This window comes from Protopterus annectens, chromosome 5.part1 (genome assembly GCF_019279795.1).
Source record: "Protopterus annectens isolate FY-2018-M chromosome 5.part1, PAN1.0, whole genome shotgun sequence".
Lineage (NCBI taxonomy): Eukaryota > Metazoa > Chordata > Ceratodontiformes > Protopteridae > Protopterus > Protopterus annectens.
This window is the reverse complement of record NC_056736.1, coordinates 86,467,393-86,483,393: the sequence shown is the minus strand read 5'-3', so window position 1 is coordinate 86,483,393 and position 16,001 is coordinate 86,467,393. Positions and strand designations below refer to the sequence as shown.

At 41.1% G+C, this 16,001-nt stretch overlaps 1 protein-coding gene across 1 annotated transcript in view; it reads left to right on the top strand.

The window, feature by feature from the left end:
• The window catches only part of COMMD6 (COMM domain containing 6), a 393,895-nt gene that overhangs the window by 205,915 nt on the left and 171,979 nt on the right, over nucleotides 1-16,001 (top strand). The window contains exon 2 of the mRNA XM_044072903.1: nucleotides 2,435-2,490. Within this exon, the coding sequence (XP_043928838.1) occupies nucleotides 2,435-2,490 (56 nt within the window). The remainder of the gene's footprint in view (nucleotides 1-2,434; nucleotides 2,491-16,001) is intronic.

Sequence of the window (16,001 nt, the reverse complement as noted above, 5' to 3'; positions counted from 1 at the left end):
AGACTTAGTTTGGTGTCCTACTACTTGTCACATGTAAATGTACAGCAAGAATCATTTACTGCAGTGAGAGTTTTCATACCTCAGCATAAGAGTGTGGGAGAATTTCTGTCAATTATTTTAGAACTACAAAACAATCCCTTTACAAAGGCCTGCTATTTACCTACTTTCTTTTGCTGGAAGTAGCTAACAGCTGTTTATAGCATAGAACAAGCTCTGACAGACACATAAATGAGGCTCAGTCAGGGAAACATAGGGGCTCTGTTACAGAAGGTGTGTTTAGATGACAGTGCTTCACAGTCCTGTCATTATATGTTAGTGGCATGAGAAAAAACACCACTTCCTTATGTATAGCATGACTCATATAAAGAGGACCTGAAATGTATTCTATTAGAAGGAATGAAAGCAAGAAAACAAGGTCATGTTACCAAGACAGGCCCCATCATCTGCCATTTTGACGGAAATACATTAAAACTATAAAAGAAGCACTGTGGAGTGATTTTGAGGCATTAAAATAGCTCAAATAACAAAGATACAAGGAAAAGAAAACATGTTTTTTGAGTTAAATTTTAATTCTTTATTGAAAGATTATAGCTATTCCACCTGCTTTTTTATGTTTTTTTATCAAGTCTAATAACATTATAACCAGGGGGTAGTATTTCATCATCGTTTATTTCAGGCTTTAGCCATGTCTCAGTTGTGGCTAGGGTGTCTGGGTTGTACTAAGTCATTCATGCATGGAAATCTGTGATTTTATTGCATATACTAATAATGTTTTGAGTATTATTTTTAAACTTTTAGGGTGTGTTTTATGGTTTGGGGTTTGACTGGGACAAGGATAGGGGTGGATGTCACCACAGTGATGTATTTTGGAGAAAGAAAGGTTGTTTATTCTGGCATTTTTAGCAGAGATAGGTAGAAGCAGCTAATATTGGGACTGATATTGTTTTAGTATTTTGGGGTTACAACAATGGAATGGAGTTATGGGAAATAAGCTTGAAGAGATTTTTGACTAGCTAGTTCAGTGCTCTTTACTATGTTTGTGTTACACATATCTGAGGGAATAGTGAAAGGGATCAGCTCTTTCTCTGATGAAACAAGGATAGCCATGGGAATGGAGGATGGAAAAATGAGTCTAGTGGAGGATTTAGAAAGGCTGATCAAGTAGGCAGAATGGTGGCAGTTGAGGTCCAATGTAAATAAATCACTTTGGCCACAACAGCCTAAGTGTGAAGAGTTAACTGTGAGGGATGGGAGTGATGACAGCAGACCTGGACAATGATCTAGGGATCTTGGTCACACCTGGATTCGACAACAAGAAGCAGATTGAAAGAGCAGTGGCAACAACAAACAGAATGTTGGGCTAAATTCTGAGAGGGGATAGACTCGGAAGAAGAGAGGTAGAGTTGTCAACATACAGGACTCTTGCTAAAACACACCTTGAGTATTATGTGCAGTTCGGCCCTGGAGACCATGCAGGGATAGATACATCAGGCTGGTGAAAGGAATCCATAGAAAAGCCATCAGAAAGCACCAGAGGATGGAGGTTTAGGGTTATGAACACTGACTAGAGGAACTAGTCCTCTTCTCAGTTGAGCTCATAACAGATGGGGGGGATATGATACTGGTTTACAATATCTTCTCAGATATGAAGAGGCACCCTGAAGAGGAAGAACAGAGGGGAAAGAGGGACCACAGGTAGCAAATTGCAGGAACTAACTACTTTGTGGATCTCCAAAATGCTTCTTCACAGAGGAGGTTGTAGACTGATGGAATAGACTGTTAGAAAGATTGCTGAAGATATAATCAACAGAGACATTCTAGAGGACACGAGTCAGGTGGAGAAAGAATAAGGGGGTAGGGATGAAGGGGAGGTTGACTAAATACACATAAAGCACAGACTAGAAAGGCTTATTTTCTTCATCTGCCATTAAACAAATTAAATATAATTTTACTAATAGCAAGAAGTACTAAACTGTGATCTGAATTTCTGAAGTCAGTAATTTGTGAGAGAAGTTATATGTCTGGGAGAGAAGCAAGGCAGTTTTTGTATGGAGTGGAAAGAATAAACTATGAGTTCATTACAAACTATAACCTAACCATTATGTGGGAAATGAACATACTCAATGAAACAAGTAATCCCTGTGTGTTCTCACAGTGTGTGTTTAATTTAGCCTTTTTATGAAAATGTAAGCTGCTCTATACCCTCAATTTGTCAGCCACTTTGCTTATTTAATTTCTCTTATGGTTCACCTGCTGCCCCTTTTTTATGCTGTTTGGTATGCCTCACATTATACCAGTTATTTTCTGTGTGAGAATTCCTCATATGCAAAAAAAGAAGAGGGGAAAATAATTTACCATGTTATTCATCAGCATTTGTTTTTAATATATTAACCAGTTCAAGATGTAATAACTTTCTGTTTTGTTTGTACCACAGGTCCAGATATAGTAGCAAAGCTCTGCTCCCTATCTGATGATCTACTTGCAGAACTGGTAAGTGCTAACAATCATATCATGATATGACTGGTAATCCAGGCCTGAGTCTCCTGATCCAGACCTGAACCTGTCCATCTGCTTGTTGACTGAGCTTTCCATGTATCATCCTGCCTCCCCAGCACATAATGAGAACTTTATTCAGCCTCATATTGCATTCTGACAAACTTAGATATGTGCCTAATACCAATTAATAGACCTTGAGCCCATCTGTGTTTTAGCACCTCTTTTAGTCACGTAAGTTTCTTTGTACATCTTTCCTTTTTCTTTTAAGTCATGTATCCCTATTTTTTTTTATTATTTATTTGATAAATGGGTGAGAAGCTGTTGTTTTTCAGACTCTCTTCTAACATGATTCAGGCCATAAGCAGAAGCTAATAAGATATGAACAATAGCACATTTAAATAGCACAAGTTGACAAATGAACAGCCATGAATAACCAAGAGGGCAAAAAACATATGTATGTAATGGATGTACATTACACATCAGTTGTTACACAGTTAGCCATGATGTGTGGTGTTATACAAATGGGAACAAGAAATAACCCAGTACTGTCACACTGTACTGACTAGCTAAGGGGCTCCCAGTGGGCATGCGGGTGCAACAGAGTTCAGCTCTCAACCCAATGCCATTCATACTGGTGATGAGATTACATTAGCAAACAGGTTGGAGAGGACAAATCAACAAGGTTGTTGTATGCAGATGATGTGGCATTACAAGCAACATCTGAAAAGGAATTTCAGCAAATAATAAGGGGAATGGAATACAAAACTGAAGGGACATGGGATGAAACTGAGTACAGACAAGACAGTTTTCATGGCAGCAAGTGGGGAAATCAGAAGAAGCTGAAAACTGAGAAAGAAGGGAAAATAGTAGAAGAGGTTAACAGCTTCAAGTATCTGTGAAGGCTGGTTAAATAGAAAGGAAGTCTGAGTTAGGAAGTCAAAATTAGAATCAGAGGGTCTAGAGCCAACTCATACAGACTGTCACGGGTAGTGTGTGACAGAAGAATGCCAAAGAAACTGAAAATTAATGTGTAGAAAATAGAAGTACTACCAGTAATTCTGTATGGCAAAGATACATGGGCAGAGCAATTGAGGAAGCTAGAGGTGATGGAGATGAAGGGCCTGAGATGGGTGGTAGGATGTACATTGTGGGACAGATGAAGAAAGTATGACATCAGATCCGAAGCCAAAATAGCTCCTGTTGCAGAAAAGGTCAGAGAAAAAAGATTGCTATGGTGTGGGCATATGTGCAGGATGGCAGAAGATGATTTGGTGAAGAAAATTTGTGAGCAATAGGAGGAAGGCAAAATGAAATTAAGATAAGCAGCAGAGAGATGGGTAGATTGCATCAGTGAAAATATGCAACAGTCAGGCATACAGAAGGTAGAAGAGTGACATTGAATTGAGAGCGATATGGCAACAGTTGACATGGTACTCCAATACTATGTAGAAAATGGGAAAAAGGAGATTGATAATAATGTGTGTGTTTGTGTTTGTGTGTGTGTGTGTGTGTGTGTGTGTGTGTGTGTGTGTGTGTGTGTGTGTGTGTGTGTGTGTGTGTGTGTGTGTGTGTGTGTGTATGTGCATATTTAGATCTCTATCTACCTGTCTAGCTAGCTATATTTGTGCTTATGTGTTGATTTATCAAAATGCATATGCATCACAATACGGGTGATCAAAAATTAGCACACCACAAAATACACATTAAAAAAATTGCAAAAGAAAATTGCCATCCTTTACCAAACAATATTATACCACAAGTAGACTCCATAGAACTTTTCCTCAGGTAGATAGTAAATGTTGGAGGTGTGATGGGGCAGAAAAAAGGAAACTGGGAACATATTTTCTGGGAGTAAAATAAGTTGGCAGACTTAAAGGATTCTTTGCAGACTGCTCTGTCAGAGATGCTGGGTGAGCAAATTGGTGTTACTACAGAAGCTATTTTTTTTCAGCTGTGATACAAAGTTGGAATTGCCTAGACGTAGTAAGGCCTTGCTAGGTCTAATTATGGTGGCTGCCAAAAAAGCAATTAGGAGGGTGGCCTAATGGTTAAGGTGTTTGCCTTGCAACAACACAAGGCAGGGGGTTTTGTCTCTAAGGATAATTGGCTTAGGCTTATGGCTTTTGCAAAGGCAGTTACTTATACATGAACCCCTATGAAAGAACTAGAAAATAGAAATCAAAGTCTAAACAAACTGTACTAGAAGTAGTGAATATAGTAACAGATAAAACAACTGGAATAGGGATCTTTAGAAAAAGCTAAGAGCAAATTACATAGGAAAATGGGAATTGTGGGAACAATACATGCAGGAGAGGAATGAGGTTTAAAAGAAGACAGGACTTGAATGTGTTATGTGATGTTTGACTGACAATGATTGGGTAGATTATAAGTGATGTATAATGTTTGCAACTGGGAGTGCGTCAGCATGGTTTGTGATGTAAAATGCTTCCAGCTGGGATTGTGTTAATATGGTTTGTTTTAATTTATATAAATGTATGATTGCTTGTGTCATAAGTGATAATTTAATAAAGATGCTTCTTGTTTAAAAAAACATATGACTAAATTCAGACATACATTTAATTGTAAAGTGTTATGAAAAGGGCTTTTCTTAGGTAAGGCATAAGGTTTGGGGTAGGGGTATGGGCTGGTTCAGGGTTAGCATGTATTAATAAGGAACTTAGTAGCAACTGTGTAAAGTATATAAGGACAATATCTGTCACTGACTTTGGTCCCTTTCCCCCATTTCCATTATTGTTTAGCTTTCTCCTTGGTTTTTGAGCCAAAGAAGAAAAGTTAATAGTTATGTGGGGGTTGCAATGATCTGCAGACTTACTCTGATAACAGTGAGTTGAGAAGATTAATTTGATCTCAATCAAACATCATGAGGTCCACAGTTACAGTCATACACGTGGCTGTAATTGACTGTCACATCTGTATGTGTGTGTGTGTGCATGTATGTAATGAGCAGGTGGTTTGTAGTGGGTTGCACTGTATGGTTCTGTGGTTCTGACAGCAGCAATCTGACATAATCCTGAATCATTGTTTACGTATCTTTATTTGGCATTTAATCATTAATTTTATCCCAGTCAGACATCTGACTGTAAGGGGAATGCAAATCCTACCATTGCCATAGAATTTACTGTAATTAGTGGGGACATGTTTGTACTGCGGTGGTGGTGCTGCGGTAGCGTTGTCGCCTCACAGTAAGACATTGTCTTGTTCGATTCTCAGCTAAAGCGTCTTCTGTGTGGAGACATGCATGAATGGGCGTACCTTCGTTGAAGGTTGTGCATCAGAGCTGGCAACTTGGCACGTAAAAAAAAATCTACTGCCAATCATTAGCGGACCGGCGTTCCGCTGTGGCGACCCCTAACCAGGAAAAGCCGAAAGACACAACAACAACAAGTGAGGACATGTGTGTGTGTGTGTGTGTGTGTGTGTGTGTGTGTGTGTGTGTGTGTGTGTGTGTGTGTAGGAAGTTAAAATTAATCAGTGTGGCCAATTATTATTTTATTTGATTACAATCTGATATCTAAAGTGTACACAGTCAAAAAGTGTCACTTTAATTCATGTGTACAAGTGCTCTCTATGGATTAAAAATGAGTGATGCTGTTGTCTTTTGTTCATGTAAACAGTCATTATTCTGACTGTGCAGGACTAATATGCATTTCTGTGACCATTATTATTTATCATAATTAGTCATCCAAGGTGTATGCAATTAACAAAGTGGCTGTAACTGCTAGATTTGGGGGGGTCTCTGTCGAAGATAGTGACTGATGCTGCTGTCATTAGATCAAGCTACACTGTAACTAGTATGGCTTTGGAGACTTCCTATGCATATGTTTGAAGCAAGATGGGGTATTTTATTGTGGTTACTGTCTGTGTGAAACAAAGTTGAAATGCTTAAATATCTGAAGTGCATGCAGTCAGCAATGGGGCTATAATTGTTGGTTTCTGAGGCTTTGTCTAGAAGACAGTGACTGACACTGCTGTCATTTGCTAATATTATACAGTCATTTCTCTTGCTTTCTAGGTCTAATGTGTGCTTATGTGAAGTGAGTTGGAATATATTACTATGGTTACGGTTTGTGCAAAATATTTTCAATGTTGCCACAGCTTTTTTAATTACAATCAGACATCTGAGGAGTGCACATTCAACACGTTTGTAATTAATTGCTGGGTACATATTCTATTGGTGAATACTAGTGACTGATCCTGCTGTCATTAGTTTAGGCTAAGCAGTCATTATTCTAGCTTTGCAGAACTGGTGTGCATTTGTGAGAAGCCAGATGAAATACTTTACTGGGGCTATATTTTCAACATAGTCAGACATTTGAGGTGGGAACAATAAATAAAGTGGATATAACTGATGATTATGGAGGCTTTCTGAGATGAGCATGACTGTACATGTTGGGAAGGGGATGTAAAAGTGTATTGCTTATATTACATGTGTGTTAAAATATTATTTCATAGATTCATATGTGTGTACTAGGGTAACAAACACAGGGGCCTTTTTAAGCCCAGCCATGCTTCCCATATCTCTGACACATTCTGGTATCCTTGATAAGTGTAAGCAGGGGCTTGGGTGTTGAAACACTTACAAGCAGGGGCATGGGTGTTGAAACACTTACAAGCAGGGGCATGGGAGATAAACCATTTACAGGCCTCCTGCATCCATTAGAGAAATAGGTGCCAAACCAGATCCAAATTTCCTATTCTTCACTGATTGTCCAAGTTACACTTGAAATGGGCCAGCAAGGAACTCTACTTCACAAGTATGGTGGGGGGGGCTATTCCAGAGAAGATGCAGTCTCTGGGTACATACAGTACCTGTCTCTCCAACATGTCCTATTTATATCACATGCACAGTTTAAATCTTTATAATGGGTAATTGTGATGCTGTTAGTTTTGCTGATATGCTGGACGGAGGTCCATCAGGGTGGGGTCTGACAATACCTTGTAAGGCAGACAAAAATCTCACCTCAACAGCCTATAGAAGACAGAATATAGGGATATGGCCTTGAGGCAGTCTGCATAATACATGTTACTTATGCCCTGTATTCTTTCGGTGAGGAACCTCTGTGGATATTCCAATTGTTGGATGTGCCTGTTTAGGTATATACCAAAGGGGGCACTGTACTCTATGATTGGTCTGATGAATACTGAATACAGTGGAACAATGACCTCCATGGTCCTAGATGCCATACATTTGTTAATAAGTTGCACAACATAGAATTATTTCCTCACTACTGTAGATGGATGATGGTCAAAGCCTTGATTTTTGTCTGTGTGTGTCTCCAAGTCCCTGACTACTTGGCCACCTCTTAGGGGTGTGTTGTCAGTATGCAAGTTACCAGGGGTAGATGACTTCCTGAACATAGTATTATGGATGTCTTGGCATTTAGTTTTAGTCCATGGTTCTGACGCAAGCTATTTGCCTGCATCAGCCCCTACAAGAGAACATTTGCATCAGTGCAGGATTCTATGAATGTTCCTAATTTGCAGTCATTTGCAAATTTAGTTAGCCAGAGGCTCTTGACATTGGCCTTGACTTCAGAGAAGTTAATACCAAAAAAAAAAACTGTCCCAGGAGTGATCCCTGAGGGACTCCACTTATAACTGGCCTCTTTGATGAGGTGGACTCCACAATTCTAACTTCCTGGGTCTTGTCTATGAGCTAGCTGGCTATCCACTGAGTGACAAAGGGAATTATACCCAATAGTTTGAGTTTGTCATCAGCAAACTTTGTCAGCCACAATCCTTTAGTTTTAGCCTGTACTTCGGTGAAGTAGATTCCAAACAGTAGGGGTCCAAGAACTGATGCCTGTGGAACACCACTAAATACAGGTCTGCTGGAGGAGGTGGAGTCCCCTATTTTGACTGTATGAGTTCTATCAGTGAGCCAATTTGCAACCCACCTGACAATATATGGGTTGATACCCAGCTGGATGAGTTTATTAATGATGCCTGAGTGGGGGGTTGTGTCAAAGGCCTTGGTTAAGTCTAGGTAGGCCGAATGCACAGATTTACCCTCATCTAGGGCTTTGGTGACTGTCTCGAAGAAGTCCACCAAGTTTAACAGGCATGATCTCCCCTTGACAAAGTTAAGCTGGGTGAGGTTGAGTATTTGGAGATTTCCTTTATCTTTGTTAATAAGGTCCATGATGATTCATTCCATGGCCTTGCAGATAAGGCTGGTCAGGCTAATGAGTCTGTATTTCCTGGGGTCTGTGGATGCAACCCTTTTGTGCAAATGGATGACAGTAGCTGTTTTCCATTCCACTGGGATGAAGTCAGTGCTTAGGCTGTGATTAAAAAGGTTGCCCAATGGTGATGCCAATTCTTGTCTTAACCCATGTAGAACACAGCCTGGGATGTTGTCTGCCCCCATAGAAGCTGGATTTTTGGCTTTGGTGAGGGCGTTTAAGACCTGCTTCTCAGAGATACTAGGTGGGAAAAAGGTTAGGGATGTTTTGGGGTATATGTGGCAGGGACAGGGGAGTGAAGATGTTCTTCGTGTTTCACTGTTGCACTCATTACATTTGGGTAATGTGCCGGCAGGTTGCCCTCAGTCGGCCTGATTAACAAAGTCTTGGGTCCTGCATCAGTTGCTGTCCCTTCTTCCATGACGTCAGGTCATCAGGGGTATAAAACATGCAGCCGACACCATTACATCAGTCTTTCTTGCCGTGCGCTGCCCGAAGCAGAAGCAGTTCGCAAGTGCCGGTCGGCCGACCCCTGAAATTTTCATTTTCGAGTTTCAGAACCGAAGTCTTCAACTAAAAGCTAAGTACCCCGTTGGGGAAACTTTTTCTTGCTCCTTACCGATGTCAGTAAAAGTTAATAATTGCATTACTTGTGGGACGCAAATACCTCATAAGGATTTTCATTTGTACTGTATTCCTTGCCTAGGTTCTGATCATAAAGTACCTTGTTGTTGTTTTTTTGCTAGATTTAATCAATGCACTATTAAACGTCGGTACATTTTTGCTTCTAAATATTTTGGTTCACGATTTAACTATCCTGAAATGACGTTGGTTAACAATCCGACTACCGGAATACCTAAAAAACACAAAGAAAAAGACAGAGACAGGCCGTCGAGGTCCAAAACTGTTGACGATGCTTCTCCTAAGCCAGTCGCTAGTTCGCCGGTACTCAGTGAGGTGCTTTTGCAGCCCCTGATGCCTGCTACTTTTGGTTTGTAGGCCTATACTGAGACCCATTCAGAGTCTGGTATGCCACGAGATGCTTGAACCTGCGGATGTCTCTACGGAGTCGCTGTGCAGGCACTGGCTTTTGAGGGTGTTTTCAGGCCTACAGATTTGTATATTAAACTGACGCCAGCTTCAAAACCAAGGCCAAAATCTACTTCTATGTCTAAAAAACTGATGCTTGGGCCACGTGTGCAGGCCCCTATGCCTAAAAAACAAATGATCAAAATGGCTGAAGATTTAATTACCTTGATCAGGGGTAGCCAACCCCCTCCTGCTAAGAGGCCTAGGCAAGATAATTGACTATGAATCCTCTGATCAGGATTCTATTTCTTCTGATTCTTCTACTGAACATGATTTATCTATACCTACTTATGAGGACTCTGATGCAGAAGATTCCATCCCTTCTGCTTCTCCCCCTGAGGATTTCTCTTTTGGAGAAACTTTACATACCTTAAGGGAACATTTCCACTGGGAAAGTCAGGATTTCTCTGAATCTAAAAAGAGACTTAGGGATTTTTTTCTTCTTCCTCAGCATAGGCCTTTGGCTATACCTCCTGTTCTAGACATTGTTGATGATGTTTTTTCAGAATCTAGTATGACTCCTGATTCTCTGCCTATAGCTCCCAGTAAGCCAGACAGATACTATAGGGTTCCTGATTCCCACAAATTCCTTTTCAAAAACCCTACTGCTGATCCTGAAACCATTTATCAGGGTCCCAAGGGCATTAAGGCCTCTATTGTTAAAAATCCTACCCCTTCTGATAGAGATTCCAGGACGCTGGATAGATGGGGTAGGAAGGTTTACACGTCTGCAACCTTGGCAATCAGAGCTTTAAACTGTCAATTTCATATGCTTAAATATCAACAGCATATCATGGGACTACTTAAACAAAAAATGATGTTAATCTCTGACTGTGTGGAAAATAAAGATTTGCAGGATTTATTACATTCAGCTGAACAAGTTGGAAAACATACTTTGCAATGTGGTTTTGATTCCTTGGAGGCCTCTTGCAGGGCTGCTGTAACTGGATTTGTGCTAAGAAGGCATGCTTGGCTCAAAGAGCAAACTCTGCCTAACCATGTTAAAGCAAAATTGTTGGATGCTCCATTACAACAGGACCATGTCTTTGGTAATAAGGCTGAAGAAGTGTTCAAAAAGATGGAAGATAAAGCTAAATCTATGCAAACTGTGAAAGATTTCTTACAAGTGCAACCTCCAAGATTTAGTAGGCACTGGCCTAGTAAGAACTGGTCCTTTCTAGTCCCTTCGAGAACGCTCAAGTCAAATCCAGACATTCCAAAAGCTCCCGGTTTCAGTTACAAGGAACTTTTAGAACAAAACAATGGGGTGCCTCCACCTCCAAACCTGGAAGCAACAAGGCACCTCCCTATGGTAAACAGTCTTAATGATTTCCCTCTACAATCACCAAGCACTTACCTTTTATCTGCCCCTTTGGGGGGAAAACTGGCACTTCATGCACGAAACTGGCAACTTATTACCCAGGACAAATGGGTGTTAAATATAGTATCCCAGGGATACAGATTTCATTTACACACGTTGCCAATCCCAAACGGATGGCTGATCTGCCCCCAAATCAGTGGGCAGAGGCCCAGAAACAAGTTCTGTCCCTCATGAACATGGGGGCTATTCAACCAGTACCAGAAGAGGAAAAGGGACAAGGTTTCTATTCAAGACTTTTCCTGGTACCCAGAAAAGACAAATCATGACGTCCAATTCTGGATTTATCCACTCTAAACACATTTCTGGACATTCCAAAATTGAAGATGCTGACTCTTCAACAGTTACTACCTATGCTAGGCTAAGATGCCTGGTTGGTAACTCTAGACATAAAAGAGGCTTACCTGCATATCCCAATCAGGGAATGTTGCAGAAGATACCTCCACTTCAAAGCAGGCTACTTACATTACCAGTTCTTTGCACTGCCCTTTGGCTTATCTGCCATGCCCAGGGTCTTCACAAAGTGCCTAGCTCCAGTAATTGCATTTTGCGGGCAAAGAAATATTCAGATATATCCATACCTGGACGATTGTCTAATTCAGGCAGAAAACAAGGACATTCTTCTAAAGCATCTGGCGTTTATAAAAAGGGTTCTAACTTGTCTAGGGTACACCATAAACAAAAAGAAATCACAGTCGGTACCCTGTCAAAAATTACATTCCTGGGTGCAAGCTTGAATACAACTGCCCAGATGACTTACCTTACACCAGAAAAGCAAATTCAATTTGTGACTTATTTCAAACAGGTGGCCACAAAAACTCTACTATCTGCAAGACAAATTCTGCAAGCCTTGGGGTTCATGGCCTCCTGCATTCTTCTAATTCCATATGCAAGACTGCATATGAGGAAACTTCAGTGGTACTTAAAAAGTTTATGGAGTCAACATTGTCACAGCCTGGAAACAATGATTCCTATTACACCTTGCCTGCAACTAGAGTTCCTATGGTGGGCAGAGGCCTGCCACCAAAACAAGGGACTGCCATTCACTCCACCCCCTGCCGCCCAAATCCTAACTACAGATGCATCAGACTATGCTTGGGTGACTCATCTGGCAGGAAAGTGCATTCAGGGCAAAGGGACCCCAAATCAAATGCACCTACATATCAATCAGAAAGAGATGCTAGCTGTACAGAATGCACTGACAGCCTTCAAGGACTACCTTCATCCAGAACAACTAATGATAAAGACAGACAACACCACAGTTATGTGGTACATAAACAAGCAGGGGGGAACACATTCCTACCCGCTTTGAAGACTAGCCATGGCAATGTGGAACACGGCCTTGACCTACCAAATACAACTACAAGCTCAATAATTCCTGCCAGGAAAGCTAAATACTGTGGCAGACGAACTAAGCAGAAATCTTATGGACCCACATGAATGGAAACTGGAACCACAAGTTTTCAACATGTTGACACGCAAATGGGGGAGTCCAGACATAGATCTTTTTGCCTCACCCAAGAACTATCAGTTGGATAAATTCTGCACAAGAATTCATCACAAAAAAGCTTGGAAAGTGGATGCTCTATCATTTAGCTGGAAAAACCTATCAGTCTATGCTTTTCCCCTTCTGTCTGTGCTCTCCAAAGTTCTACTAAAAGTCAGACAGGACGAACCAAAAATGATTCGGATTGCTTCAGACTGGCCTCACCATCACTGGTACCCACTCCTGCGCAATGTGTCACACCTTCCCCCATGGCACCTGCATCAGACACCTTACCTACTGTCTCAGCAGAACTACCAAAATCTGCACACTCAGCTGCAATCTTTGAATCTTGCAGCGTGGCTAATCAACTAATTTCACCCTTGGCATCCCTCAGCAAGCCTGTGATGGATGTCATTTTGGAGGCTAGAAGGCCTAGTACTAGAAAATCTTATGCTGACAAATGGAAAAGATTCTGTGCCTGGAACCAATCACAAGGAATAAGCACAGCAATGCCCAATATTCCTCAGATTCTGCAGTACTTAATTGAGATGCTTCACAAGGGCCTATCTTTTTCTTCCATAAAAATCCATGCCTCTGCCATTTCAGCAGTATCTCAGAGGGGCCAGAAATTTATGACCTCCCAGGAGAGCGCCAACCCCTGCATGGGACCTCAATTTTGTTTTAGAAAAACTCCCTCTCCCTCCTTTTGAGCCAGCTGCTACTGCAGACCTAAAATTTCTCTCCTGGAAAACAGCTTTCCTTTTAGCATTCACTTCAGCTAGAAGGATTTCAGAATTACAAGCTCTTATGGCAGTGGAGCCTTTCATTATTTTTCATCCGGACAGGGTGTCTCTCAGGACCAATCCATCTTTCATGCCTACAGTGGTATCCAGTGTGGCTCTTAATCAGACCATTCATCTGCCAACTTTCTTTTCCAATCCACAGAACAAGGGTGAGTGGATTCTATATTCATTGGATGTACACAGACAACTTAGATTCTACTTAAACAGGACAGACTCTCTAAAAAAATCTCAACAACTATTGGTGGCATTTGCTGCAGGGGCAGAGGGGAAGGCGATTTCAAAGCAGACTATTTCCAAATGGATAAGCCATTGTATTAATTTCTGCTACATGTACCATGGTAAACCTATCCCCAAGGGGATCAGATCTCATTCCACCAGGGCTGCATCTACCTCTGCAGCCTTTCTCAGAGGGGTTCCTACCAGAGACATTCTAGAAGCTGCTACCTGGAGCTCAGTTCATACGTTCACCAAACATTACCATTTACCTATCTTCTCTAAATCCAAAGCTGGCTTTGCCACTGCTGTTCTGCACGGCCTTATAGCTGCTCCTAATGCTGTATAAATCCATCATCCCAACCATAGCTTTGGGAATCTACCCAAATGTAATGACTGCAACAGTGGAACACAAAGAACATAGTACAGTTGTGTACACTTACCATAAATGTAGATGTTCAAGTGTATTCACTGTTGCAGTCCTGGTTACCCACCCTCCAGCCCCCTGTTTTTCTCTTACTATACCTCTCCTTTCTTTTACTATGCTTAAAAGCATTTTTGGTGTATTTGCTTTTGTTTGGAGGTATATTTTTTTGTGTTTTAAATTATATATATACACACACACACACACACACACACACATATATATATATATATATATATATATATATATATATATATATATATATATATTGCTCCCCATTTGGGGGGCACCTGACATCCGGGGCAAGAAAAACTGATGTAATGGCATCGGCTACATGTTTTATACCCCTGACGACCTGACATCATGGAAGAAGGGACAGCAATCGACGCAGGACCCAAGACTTTGTTAATCAGGCCGATTGAAGGCAACCTGCCAGCAGATTACACAAATGTAATGACTGCAACAGTGAATACACTCGAACATCTACATTTATGGTAAGTGTACACAACTGTACTTTTTCACTGAACCTGCCAGCCAGCATATTTGCTATATCTACAGGTTCTGTACATGTAATGCCATTAACTATGAGTTCAGCACAAATCTGGGCTTTACCTTTCAGGTTATGGATGTAACTAAAGAATGCCTTGGGGTTATCCTTAGTTAGGGAAGCTAATTTGGATTTGTAGCTTACTTTGGAGGACTTCTGGAGTCTTATTTGCTTGTTTAGGTTGAGGAGGGAGTATTTCCAATTTTGAGGCCATTCCTTCCTACTCTTCGACAGGAATTTCTTTCTCCTATTATATAGCCTATTAATGGCAGTTCTCCACTAAGCAGGTTTGTTTTTCATTGAAGATCTTGCTTTAGTTCTATCAGGTATGGTAGAGGCAATACAGTTGTACAGGTGCTTGTATAAAGCATTGGTATATAACTCAGCATAGGTGTCTGTTCCATCATTGGGGGGAGGGGCTATGAAGCTACTTATGCTGTCACGTAAGAGGCTGGATTTGGTCTTGGAGAAGTTTTTTAGTCTAGTTGTTGCTAAGGGGGGTGGGGTTCTTGCATTATAGTTACTTCTAGTGAGACTGATTTGTAGTCAGATATCACCAGGGATGGCCACACACTCGGAGTGTTGGAGTGGTCCCCCATGTTGGTGATCACCAGATCCAGGATGTTTGAGCCTCTTGTAGGTGTGTCAACCAACTGGTCCAAGACATTGGAGTTAACAAAGTCTAGGAATCTTTAGGTGAGTCAGAATACATATAATTTACCCAGTCAATGGATGGGTAATTAAAGTCACCCAAAACCAGGGTGTTTGATTGTAGCTTGATTGACTCAGGTAGAACCAAGTAGGCTGAGTGGATGTCCTGATTCATGGAGGGGGTCCTGTAGCTGGCAGTAACCTGAAGGGGGTCTTACCTATAGTCAATTGCACCTGAAGTAATTCAAGGAAATTATACTGTTTCACCATTCTAGAGATGTATTTATCTTTAATATTAATACACCACCTCCTTTAGTTCTTTCTTTTTCAGTTTGCCATCTGAACGTGTGGAAGGAAATGTAACATGGTATAGCTGGGGTGCTCTCTGTAGCCTTAAACCAGGTCTCAGTGACTGCACAAATGTCAGCATCTTCCAAGGTGAGGACTGCTTCCAGTGAGTGTAGTTTCTGGTTTAGACTCCTTGCATTTAGCAGCATAAACTTGAGGTTGTTTTTAGAGGGTATTTTTATGTTGGGAATTTTGTTCTTGTGACATTGCCTAAAATGGGCACTATGGGGGTGGCAAGAGTCTTAACCAGTAACCAAAATCCTAGGGGTGACAGATGAAGACCATCTCTGGCAAAGCATCAAGGTCTGTCGACCATGTAATCCCAGGCTGACAGATACTGGATCCTCTTTGAATGACACC